This window comes from Daucus carota, chromosome 3, assembly GCF_001625215.2.
Source record: "Daucus carota subsp. sativus chromosome 3, DH1 v3.0, whole genome shotgun sequence".
Lineage (NCBI taxonomy): Eukaryota > Viridiplantae > Streptophyta > Magnoliopsida > Apiales > Apiaceae > Daucus > Daucus carota.
The window spans coordinates 60,430,557-60,443,086 of NC_030383.2; the positions used below are offsets into that span (position 1 = coordinate 60,430,557).

Consider the following 12,530-nt stretch of genomic DNA (forward strand, 5'->3'; position numbering starts at 1 on the left):
AAGTGATACAAAGTCTCGAATAAAGTGGAACTCGAACTCGAGGTACAATAGTGTGGCTACTCAAAGGTGTTATAGGAGCATTTCTAATCAAAGAGGGCATAAATGTCCCAAAATAATAACGATCAAAAGTGTGGGTGGTAGCAAGGCTATATGGAAGAGGTGTAAGCTCAAAATGTCGAAGCAAGTCAAAAATGAAAGGTCTCCCTTCTCAGAAATAAGTGGGGGAACAGTAGAAGTAGTAACCAAAAAGGAAGTGGTCAAAGTAGGAACAAAGTTCAACTCAGGTAAAGATGGAAAGATGTCCATCCCATCACTCTTATAGAACTCAGAAGATTCTTTATCTCGTTCTCCTCAAATACTAAGTTAATGTTCTTATCAGGTGTTGATGGCTCTATTATAGAAGAATTCTCATACTTACTATTCATCATCTTGATCTCCATTGATGGATCAAAATAGCCTCGTAACTTGACATACAACACATATCATTACTAACTACGTAATTATAAATGTATATACTCATAGGGTCCACTAACCCTTTGTCAAAAGGTTTACTTGGCACGTATGTGCTCTAACACACGGAGATATGTTCAAAAGGGGTGCCTATCTTAAACTTTGTGTCGTTCTCACTCGTTATATTCCTAGGGTTTTTCAAATCCTAAGGATATAACTACAGCTCTGATACCAAACTTGTGACGCCCCCAGATCCGCATCCTGCAGATCTGGTTCGTCACTAAACATCTGGCTCAAAACAATACTTGCATTACATTTTAATGTTATACAAACCAACTCTCGCCCCACAAATCCAGGGTCGATCACCTACAACACTATTACCAAGTCTAACTTTATTACATGACAGCAAGTCTGATTACAGACTATTATAATAACTGTAGTTTATACCACCAAACAACGTTGCCTAGCAGCTTCAGCTCAGGTGATGTGCCTTTTTCTTTTCCTTGCCAAAACCCGTTTCCAGGCGGTTCTCTTGAGTTGTGCCATATTTACCTTTACTGCTCAAAAGGAATAAAGTAGATACAAGAATGAGCAACTAATTGCTCAGCAAGTCCATATAGCACAACACAACAATTAATAGAATATGCAAATAAAGCATGGAAGACAATTCGAGTCAAAGTAACAAAACGGTTACCATCAAATGACAACACAATTTCAAGTAAAGAGAACGCTGGTCTTCCATCCCTCGGTAACACTACATGGCTCGATCAGCACCATTTCGTGAATACCGTTCTCCTGTGTAGTCCTAGTGGTCTGATCGTAACCACTGAAGACACACCAACACTCTCTTTGCTAGCATCAGGGTTTAACACTGGAACCCTACTATCTGCCTTACCAGATAGTGAATTTCAACTCTACCACGAATTTAATAAATTCGTGTTGACCAGCTTGAACAGATTCCTCCGAATACAAGGAAATTTTCTCAAACAACCACTTCTCAATCCTCACTACTCATCTTTATCAAATAAGTGCGAACAATGCACTCTTTTTGCCATAACAAAGATTACCCGAAGGTAGAAGTGAAAGATAATTAAAAGAACTAGACTCTAAAGGATAAAATGATCTCCAAAAGGAATAAATGGAGATCATCGCTGCAATATATTCACATCAAGTTTCGAAGATTCAAAATATTATCGTTATAGGATCAGCTCATTCCCGGACAATGGGAGGGCTCGAATTATAAAAAGTAATACACGAACAATATCTGTAAAGCCTCCAAAATGAAAAGGAGATATTTTCTCGATTCGCAATGGTACGAAACAGAACATCTTCACAATCAATACTTTTCACAAAATATTAAATAGGCACGAAAAACTTCACGTCAAGACAGAGATAGTGAACTTGCCTGGAGTCCTTAGCTTCAAATATTTTTTTTGTAATTATCAGGTATAATCAGACCCATCCTTCCGAATATTACATCTACTAATTCATGTAAAGTAACAGATTCAGTATTTTCATTCTAAAAGAAATAAGAATCTTAAACGATTTATTACATAGCAAGTACAGTCTCCCGCTCAAATAATGTAACCAGTCTTTTAATCAGTTAACCAATTCCATAACTTCTCACTTTTATACTTGTACACATTTTTGATCTATGACTTATATTAAAATCGAGTATTAATCGACTTTCTTTTAATTATTTAAACGAATTCACGAATTAACCTTTCTAACTAATTATTCTTAGATCTCAACGTCTTATATAATATAATCTCATATGTTAATTATCTAGATTTGTTTAATTGAACAAATATTTAATCACTAAATGCGGGAATCTTAACGTTTGGTCCAACTATCCCATTTGACAATGTATATACATGAATTAATTAATAACTAAATCTCGAGATTACTCTTTAAATTCCAAATTACTCTCACTTTTGTTATATTTCAATTCCAAATAAATTCTTCTCCAAATTTATTTATTGAAGTGCTAAACTAGTTATAAAATATTTCCTAAATTCTCACATTTCTATCCATTCACAAACTTTTATCAAATCTATTATCCGAATTAATCCATCTTATTCTAAAATCCATTATATATAAATATATTCTCGTCCACTTAATGATATAACCACCATTAATTAAAAGACCAAAGTATGATATTATCTCTTAATCAATTACCAATTCTCAATGCTTAAACCTGATTTAATACTCTCTCCCAAGATTAATATTTTACTAATCAATTTATTTCTCACTTAAATATTCTATTCCAAATTCATCATTTTACCACTCCATTTATCTCCCTTCTCAACAATAACTCAGCACCATAGCTTCACAACAATTCCACAAAATCAGTTTATTAAAAACCCTTTATAATTAAGCATGACCCTTTATTGAATTAATCTCGTCAAATAAATAAATAAATGAGAAAAAGTTGCTATACTCCATTGTTATATACTAGCAGAGCTTGAAATTTAAAAGGCGGGACCAAGCAGACATAATGAATAAAGAAAGATTTATGAGAGATGTTGAGTGCTTACGTTATCAGCCTTCTTCTCAAATTCCCATTAACCAGAACCTCTCCTTGTTTTACATTTTTGTGAAAACATTCTCCTTAACTAGGCTGAGGTATTTATAGTAGTTTCTAAATTTAATTAACTCTTAATGACTTACTAATTACTTCCTTAATGATATAATTACTTGGAGGCTACTCATAAAAACCATGTGCTTCGATTTCCAGTGTACTAGAAAACCATCCACTGGTTTTGTTTAGTCGGTTTGGAATATTTTATTTTTTTATTATATTTATCTATTTGTCCGCAGATTAACGTCTCACAATGCTTTTATCTATTACATATATTTAACGAATATTTCAGTCCCGGTTCATTTAATAATTACTATTCAAAGCTATAAATGCTAGAATAATTAATTCTAATATTACTATGAATATTTTAGAACGAAATATTTATTTTAGCTAACCCGTAATGTTTATAATATTTCGGGTCATAATAAAACTATACCTCTACCAAATTATTTACGTAGCCAATATTTAAATCCTAATGGTACGTAAATAATTTAATTTGCTGTTCAATGTAAACTAAACTTATATTATCCAAAAATGTGTTACGTATCAATTTAAACCATAAACTCACAATTAAATAGTAACTAAATAATAACTTTAACCGCATAAAATTAAATAATTATTTTATTTACGTACTTGAAATTTTGAGGTTGTTACAAAGTAAACATAATATTATAAAGTATTATAATTTTGAATTAAAACTTATAGTTATGTGTTGGTATATATCATTTATTAAATATATATATGAAGATAATAAGCATGATCACATTAAATAAATCATATTTTATGAAGATACAAACTTAAATAAGATATTACAATTTTATAAAATAATCACCATTTACTTGCAAATATGATGGTGTTAAAATATAATATGTATATGAGTTTGAATCGAATATGAACCGTGGATCATATTCGGTTATTCGGGTAGGATCATATTATGAAAAATTATATGAGACCGAATCTGAGCGGGTATAGGTGTGCTCGTATCCGGGATCATATATTATACGGGCTTATTTTTTCCGCCAGATTTAGATCGTTTTCACAACGGATATGAGACATGTATCATGTTTTCGAGCCGGATATGAGCCGGGACACCGGATAGTCCGTATCGATTTACACCCTACTCTTTGCTGTCTCTTCTCCTTGCTAATATGTGGTCAAACATGCGTCAATTGGGCTCTACTGGGCTTCTATGTCTGAAAATATCGAATGACCCGAGTCGTATTAATCACCTTTCATGGCCCCAAATAATATATTTTTTTTGCAGTGGCCCAAAAATAAGTTTGTTTCACTTTCAAAAATCATACATTGGCATGTATATATTTACAAAAGTAATCTTAAAAATATTTATTTATAAATAGCAATTCTTGAAATTGATCTAAATTGTCAACAGAAAAATAATAGAGATTTCGAAGTGATTTTTATATAATATGAATGACACATAGAGTAATTAATAGCAGATAAACTAATAAATGAAATTAGTTTTTATTTATATCTGTTAAAATGTTTCAATCTATCAGATTATTTTTTTTAGATACATAGCCCTCCACACTATGAACACACACAAAATATCAAGCCCATAAATAATTGTCCTCCAGCTCAATATGTAAAAAATATCAAGCCCATAGATAAAGTCCCATGTGGCCCACAATCATGCCTGGGTCGGCTGGTGATCCACATTCCACTGTGTAGCAGTCCACTTTACATTATCTGATTTCCCAAAGTACAACTACTGTGCCGGTACCACCAACAAAGCCGCTTGAGTTAGGCATGTTTTTTTTTTTTTCAGGGCATCTCCAAACTCCAATCATTATTTGAGACTTCATATTTTTTCATTTTCATATTTATAAATAAAATAATCATTTTCCAATCATTCATTATTTTATTTTTATAGATAAGAAATTTATTGCTACGAATATGAAATTGTACTACACATATAAAGCAGAATTTTATAATATAATCTATATTTGAAATAGTATATAAATAACATTTGAAAGGATGGTTGGAACCTTGTTTAGATATATTACCGACCTTTTCTTATCAAATTTTAAATATATATCAAAAAGTTAACCGTATAATATATCTTTTGATTGATCCATTGTATTTCATCATCTAAATTTTAAGTATCTCTAGGATGTGCTCACTTAACATTTTTTGGTGCGGTCTATTTTTTTAATTTAATCTAATATTAAATAAAAATAAATAAAAGATCATAACATATGATTCTAAAATATGCAAAGAGATATGTAATTATTTAAGAAAATAGGTAATAAAATGTAGTTTGTAGATAATAATATGTGTTTCCCAATTAATGATATATAATGAAAAAAAATGAACATGAAATTGCTTTATATAAAAATTATGATTGAAGATGGCTATTGCAAAGAATCTTTATTTATATTGGAATCTATAAATTATTAGTTTATCAAATATATATATAAAGTTTATCTATCATGTCAAAATATAATTTAAATTGTTAATTCATCCATCATTAACGGGGTTAATAAAGGTATCATACTTAATCATCATGCAGAAATTAATCGGATAATCACAAATTAATCAGAATGATCACTAATCAGATCATTTATCAGAATCAATTAACTATTATTTGAAATTATACACAACTATTTTATAATATAACATCATATAAAAATAAAAATAATATAAATTTATATATCACATAAATATAATTCCCTGTTCCATCCACATGTTTACATCGGGATGGGAGGTCCACATGTTTACATCGGGATGGGAGGCTGAGGTTAAACAAATAAGTAAAATAATGTGAAAAAGTAATAAAAGTAAAGATAGTGGTGAGACCAGTTAAAGTTTAATGTATAAAATAAGGATAGTGGAGAAAAATAGGGGGAATAGCTGATTTTTACATTATAAAAATTTATTATTTTTGATAAGTTTTGAAATGTAAAGAAAGGAACAGGAAAGGACATCTCAAAAACAAAATGTAGAGAAATGGTTGGAACGGAGAGAATATCTATGACATGTAGATTATATTAGTAATATTAGTAATTAAATAGTAATGTACGTATATATATACTCCCTCCGTCCCCGCGAGTTATTTATGTACCGTATTTTGAGGTTTTTATATAAAATATAGTGATATAAAAAAATTTATTTTTTTCTCATGAATACAAGTTTCACGTTTGAACTTTAATTCAAAAATAAAAAGTTAAAAACATATTAGAGAATAATATCTTGTAAGAGTGTTAAAATATGTGCAAACAATGAACATAACCCACATAAGGAGTACTAAAGACAACCAGAAAGAACATTGCGCAAATATTGGAAAAAAGGTCAGAATTGAAGGCTCCTACAAGTTGCTGAAGTTATTCAATAGGTGATATGAGACTTGAGAGCAGACGGATAAAGATATCTTTGCTCATTATATCAAACAATAAAAACAGTTGACGGCATTTGGATTAAGTATCTAACCATTGCTGGCCGATATACTCATTCTATAATTCAGCTCAGGTGAGTGTGCGAGTTGAGGGTGCAATAAATTTTCTCCCCATAAACAAATTAAACGTATTCAGCTTCTTTCATTTTGAACGTGATCCGGAGGGAGAGAGTAAAATGTATACAAGTCATGGCTCATGTCCCTGTTTTGAAAATATATAATTTATCGTAAATTAAAAAATCACCAAAAAAACATGGTAAATAATTAAGTTCAACATTGCTGACAAAGAAATGCAAAGGATCTCTTGCACTGCTTTCTAATAACCTAATATACGCGCATTGTGGCGGCCTATAAAAATTATATTAATGATTCAATATTAATATTTGTCGAATGCAATAATTTCGTGGATGTCTATAAAAAATATATTAATGATTAAAAATTAATATTTGTAGGATAAAATAAATTTTATATTATAAAAATCTTGATGTAATACCAGTACTAATATATAAAATTACAAAATTGGACTATAATTCATGGTGAAAAAATGAAAATAAATTTCTACACGTAATTAACAATTTGAAGCACGACGAATCTTAATTTTATTTGTGTTTTTTTTTAAAAGTAATCATGTTCTTACATTGTCACTTTCCTTCAATTTTTTTGGATTGATTGTGCACAAAAACATCTAACTTAAGTCTGTTAGATAGCGGTGTATAACTATCGTTGCTTGTAACGACTTTTATTTTTTAATACAGTATAAACAGTCTTCGCTTAAAAGTTGCGTGAACGGACCACACATAATGCATGAAAAATATTTTCCTGTATGCAAAGTAAATCATATAAAAATTAACAACAAACATGTCCGATGAACAAAACAAATATTATAAAAGAATAACCAACAAACATACGATAACCAACAAACATACATCACTAATAGTTAACTTATTGATATCATCCATCAAAATCATGTCAAGATTATATTCTTCTCCGGTGTTTGGATTTGTCGACTCCCACATAGCGGTCTATAACTACCTTTGCTTGCAACAATCTTTATTTTTTTAATACCGTATAAACAGCCTTCACTTATCGTTGCAGCAGAAGAACGGCACCACCGAGTTAGAAATCGAGCAAGAGAACTATCACCAGAGAGAGGTAGATTGTGGTATTGAGAGAGAGTAGGCTGTGTTTAGATGATGCAAAACCTTACAACCTATAAGGGTATTTATAGGTGCAGAGAGACTTGTGTGCTACTTTTTCCCATAATTAATAATTTGAAACAAAATCAGATTAAAATTTTCAAGCTGCTATATTGCATAAATAATCTAAAATAAAAATTCCAAAAAATTAGAAAAATAGAACGAAGCGATGTGAGAGGCGCCACCTACACGCCCCTCATTTCTCCTTTATATAAGTATATTGATGATTGATTTAACTTAGTAAAAATAAATAAATAAATAAATAGAGGGATATTCTATTTGTATATATATTTATGGAACAAAAGTAGTATATATAATTATATATGGAAGATGGTAACGTCTAACTGATCAGTGATCGGGAAACTGAACCAACAATAAAATCATGGGCCCTCGATTCATAATGCATTAAACAATCTCACCGAAAGAAAAAATTAAAATCCGTCAAAAAAAAAAAGAAAGAAAAAATTAAATTGCCGGATAATTTAGAAAAGAAAAAAGTTGGCATTTATGACATATTAATGGTCTGAAATTATTTTATATAATTTATGAATCATTTTACATATATACTATGATTTAAAGGCTGGCGAGCTAGGTCTAAATGTCTGATCATCATCGTAACAGTCTAACTGTCATGTTGTGTTCAAAGCTCTGAAGTATCGATTTCCAGAATAATTTGATAAATTTAGGGTGTTTTTCTGCGGGTCATTGAGATACCTAGAACATATTCAAGTTAAAAACTTGGTTCGGCGTTATTTTTTATTTAAGTTCAATTTGAAAATTCTAAACTTCGATAATGTATGTACTTGCACATGTGTTTTCTTATTTACCAGCTTTTTAAATTTTATACATTTTTAATTACTGTATTTCAAAATATGTGAAGCTCGATCCATATATAAGCATTTAATATAATATACTTTTTATATATTGTCTCAATTTCAATTAATCACTTAGTTTAATTTAAAGTGACTTTTTATCAGTATACATGATATTGGCAATAATTATAAAGGCTACTACTCTTTCTATCCCCTTTTACATGTTCATTTTGATTTTAAAAAAGTCAAATTGACCAAATTTTGATTAAATATTACAAAATTATTTGTTCATTTTGAAATCATAAAATTACGTATTAAAATAGACTAAATATATTTTTTAATGATATAATTTTATTAATTTTCAATTATATGATACATGTAAATAATTTTACTTTTTAAATAGTCACGTAAGAGGATACAGTATATTCCTTTGACATGTAAATATATAAATATATAAATTTATATTATATATTACATATGCATTGATTTTTAATGTCCTTGAATAGAGATGCTTACACGTTGGTTTTGATCGTCCTACTAAAGCGAATCCAAGCGAATCTGTAAAATATCTCGCTACATAGAAATATCAATTCAACACCAACAATTTAAATAGTGGTCGGCTCCTTATTAATTTTCGTTATAATTATTATATATAAGATAAACCAAATCGGATGTTTAGTTTAAGCTATCTTAATCCTAGGTCAACAAACATATGCCGCTTATATCTGTACTATACATTATTTCAGAGATTTGAGAATCTAACCAGAATTAACTGTCACGTGCTTGCCAAAATTGGATATGTTATCCTCTCACGGCCAACTATTTCTTTCCTTTTTTTAGAGGGAGCATATCTACAACAACAATGTAAAGCAGCTATCAATGAAATAACACATGCATGTGGGTGGTCTCTTGCAGCTGCAGCATGATTGAATAAAAGATTACATCAGTAATCAAAAATAATTATAAATATCACTTTCTTGATTATGTTCTTGACACAAATGAAGAACCAAATTGTGTAAGAATATCTCATGAATAAATAATAATTTTAACCATCACAATCCAAACTACTACTAGCTAGTAAAATTATCAATGTGCATGCAAATGGCTATTGTTTCCTTTCTGTAGAAACCACTCCTTCATTGCCTGCCAAGATCATGTACTTGTCCTTCCTGGTAAGCATTGTGCATTCGAACCCTAGGGCCTCACCGAGCTCACACTGCACTTTATTCGCAACGTCGAATCTCGAGCTCTGAGTATCAATATTGCCCGAAGAAACGCCACAGATTTTATCAAGAATCTGGACTGTGTAGCTCGGGGTCGGGTTCATGAGGAAGAAAATAGGGTCCAAGCACTTCAATCCGCTAGCAGTTGTACCGTGAAACATGCTCACATTTGTGTCTACGCCAACAGGGACGATATCGTCAGTCAGTTCTGTGAACAAAGGACTTAGCCTTAGCAAGTAAGGTTCTCTACAAGTAGTTCCTTCAGGGCAAACAACCAAATCCCCTTGATTCAATAACTTATCCATCATTTCCCTGTCCTTGTCTCTGTTTCTCGTTAATCGGACAGTTCTGATTGGTGATAAAAACTCTGACATTCTACTAAGGCTGTATGTTACTGCAGCCAAAGGTTTCACGAGGCCGAATGACAGAAATAAAGGATCCAATAATGTTCTGTGGTTACACACATAGAGTGAGCCTTTGGTTTGTGACTGAGAATTTGGTGAAGCTAAGTGGTGGTTGGGTCTTGAAAGCTCAAGTTTAATTCCTGAGTAGGCTAAGAGAGGAGTGGAGATAGTGTACGGTAGGGAAATGGCAATACATATTCGAATTATTGAAATAATTGAGCCCAAGGGAAGCCATATGAACATGGCAAGCATGGCAAGTGGGCTTGGCTTGAAAGCTAACCTACCATCATGGAAGATTAATGGTTTTGGATATCTGTCCTTGCTCAGTATATTCCATTTCAGCTTCTCAGCTTCACTCACCATCACAACCTCCTGTGTCAGATGTTGTAATCATTGTTAGTACTTGCATAAAAAGTTAGATTTCACTGTATACCCAATAAAGGGCTCCCTCGTACTATAGTGTCTGATCCACAGATCCCCGATTTATCAAAAAATCCCTAATTAATCACCTATTAATTTTTAAAAAAATTTACCGATACACCGATTATATTCTGATTTGACTCAAACTCTCCGATTATCGAAAAAATCTCCGATATATCCCTAATAAATCTTGAATCGATAGGTCAACCGATTAGTTTCCGAATTTTTCTACCATGACTATGGTCCCGGAAGACCTTCAAAAATCAGTTGTCAAACTTTGATTTTAAGTCAAAAATTTGGAAAAAAATATATATTTTTCTTAGTTTCAATTGGTGTCTAAATTTAGCTGTAATAATTTTAAACTCCGACTGTTTCGTAGTACTGGATGTGTGCATATGTATATAAATCACATAAGATATCAGTTAATTAAAGTACCTTGCAATGAGAGAACAATGGATGCTGAAGAGATGTATCCATATTATCAAGTCCGATAACATTTTTGAAGATATTTGCATCATCAAATTTATCTTCCAAACTCGTCGAGTTCTTCTTTTCTTCCATTAGACCCACATAGTAACCACAAACCACTTTCAAATCTCTCCCCGAAACAAAATCAATCTCCAAATAATCACTCAAAAAACATTCCACCATTACTTGAGGCATATCAGTGACTGCATAGCTTGATCTGGCTCTCTTCACCACCTCAAAAGCTTCATCACCAACATCCTCCAAGAAATACTTTGGTAGCACCGAACTCCCCACCCGAAAGCTACTTTTCTTGATCCCGAAAAACGAAACCATCACCATAACGTTCACCGAATCTTCATGGCTAAGCAAACAAAGAAGAGGGTAAAGTAGTAGTAAAACAAAAGCCCTCACAAGACTGCCAGCTTCGAAAGCAACCAGCATGAAGTACGAGAACAGAGACGAAGATTTCAACAAGGCTCCTTCGACATTAAAGATCACTGCATTCTCAGACCACTTCACTCTTTCAGACAAAGTGGTCTGGCAATGTTGTTTGTGTTGTGTCTCAGGTGCAACAGAATGAGCATTACTTAAGCTCCTCTGCAGACCCTTCTGGTCTCGATAATGCTTTCGAATGAGACGACATATAAAGAGGATGAGCCGAGGAGGCTTAGAGAAAATCATTTCTGTTTTGGAGAAGAAGAATGTGTTAATTAAGCTGATACAGAACAAAGTGTGAAGGCTCTAATATATATTAGTGTAGATGAAGATAAGCCCTTGGCTGGGGGAAAACTAGTCAATCAACAATGCGCGGTAGCTGGAAATTTGCTGGAACATGTCAACCAACAAATGTGGAAATAATTCGATATTTTGTTGATTTAGAAAAATTTGTCCTGCTGCTACTTAAATGACCATGACCTACATAGCTGAGTGGTCGTATTTTATACAATCAGGGTTCTTCTGTATATGCTCAAGAAGAGAATCGAATTCCTTTTTAACTATATATTTAAATCATAATAATTCATTAGATATGTATCAGTTAACTTATAACTTAATTTCTGACGCTTTAAATTTATTACTTGAACAAAAATCATAAATTGACAATTTACGACAGAATAAAGTCTAAAATTCCGTCATAAAAAGACATGTTTGTCGTAGTATGCTAAGGTTCTCGACTTAAATTTCAGTTGCGAGAGAAAAATATGTCAATTGTATATATATTTTTGTTTTTTCTTGACTGATTCCAGTTGTATATTGATTTCATGAAGTTATTAAGATAAAAATTTGCCTGGTTTAGTTTGTTTTGTTTTTTAGGTATACTTCCTGTATTTATTTTCTCTTCTTTTTAGTTATGTTTTCAAGAGTTCTTGGAGAATACGTAAGAGCATGCAGAAAAATCCATTCTCATATGATCATGACATATACAGGGGCGGCATACTCGATGTATGATGTATAAACACATTAATCATGTTCCAACGCCGTTTCGTCAATTAATTAAAACGTTACTCCCTCCGGCTCTAAATACTTTTCCTGTTTGTACTTTTCACGTTTGCCAACACACACTTTT

At 31.7% G+C, this 12,530-nt stretch overlaps 1 protein-coding gene and 1 long non-coding RNA gene across 2 annotated transcripts; both read right to left on the reverse strand.

Moving 5' to 3' along the window:
- Positions 1-739: 739 nt before the first annotated feature.
- On the reverse strand, positions 740-3,107 carry LOC108211658 (uncharacterized). The gene is made up of 3 exons (XR_001805087.2): positions 2,988-3,107; positions 1,856-1,932; positions 740-1,007 (listed from the first exon to the last, which is right to left on the reverse strand). It is a non-coding gene; the product is annotated as an uncharacterized LOC108211658 (long non-coding RNA).
- A 6,301-nt stretch (positions 3,108-9,408) lies between these two features.
- Positions 9,409-11,794, reverse strand: LOC108213124 (probable glycerol-3-phosphate acyltransferase 3). Its single transcript, XM_017384864.2, has 2 exons — positions 10,934-11,794; positions 9,409-10,450 (listed from the first exon to the last, which is right to left on the reverse strand). Exons 1-2 carry the CDS (start codon positions 11,645-11,647, stop codon positions 9,557-9,559), a joined length of 1,608 nt encoding a protein of 535 aa, XP_017240353.2. The 5' UTR covers positions 11,648-11,794; the 3' UTR covers positions 9,409-9,556.
- Positions 11,795-12,530: the final 736 nt, after the last annotated feature.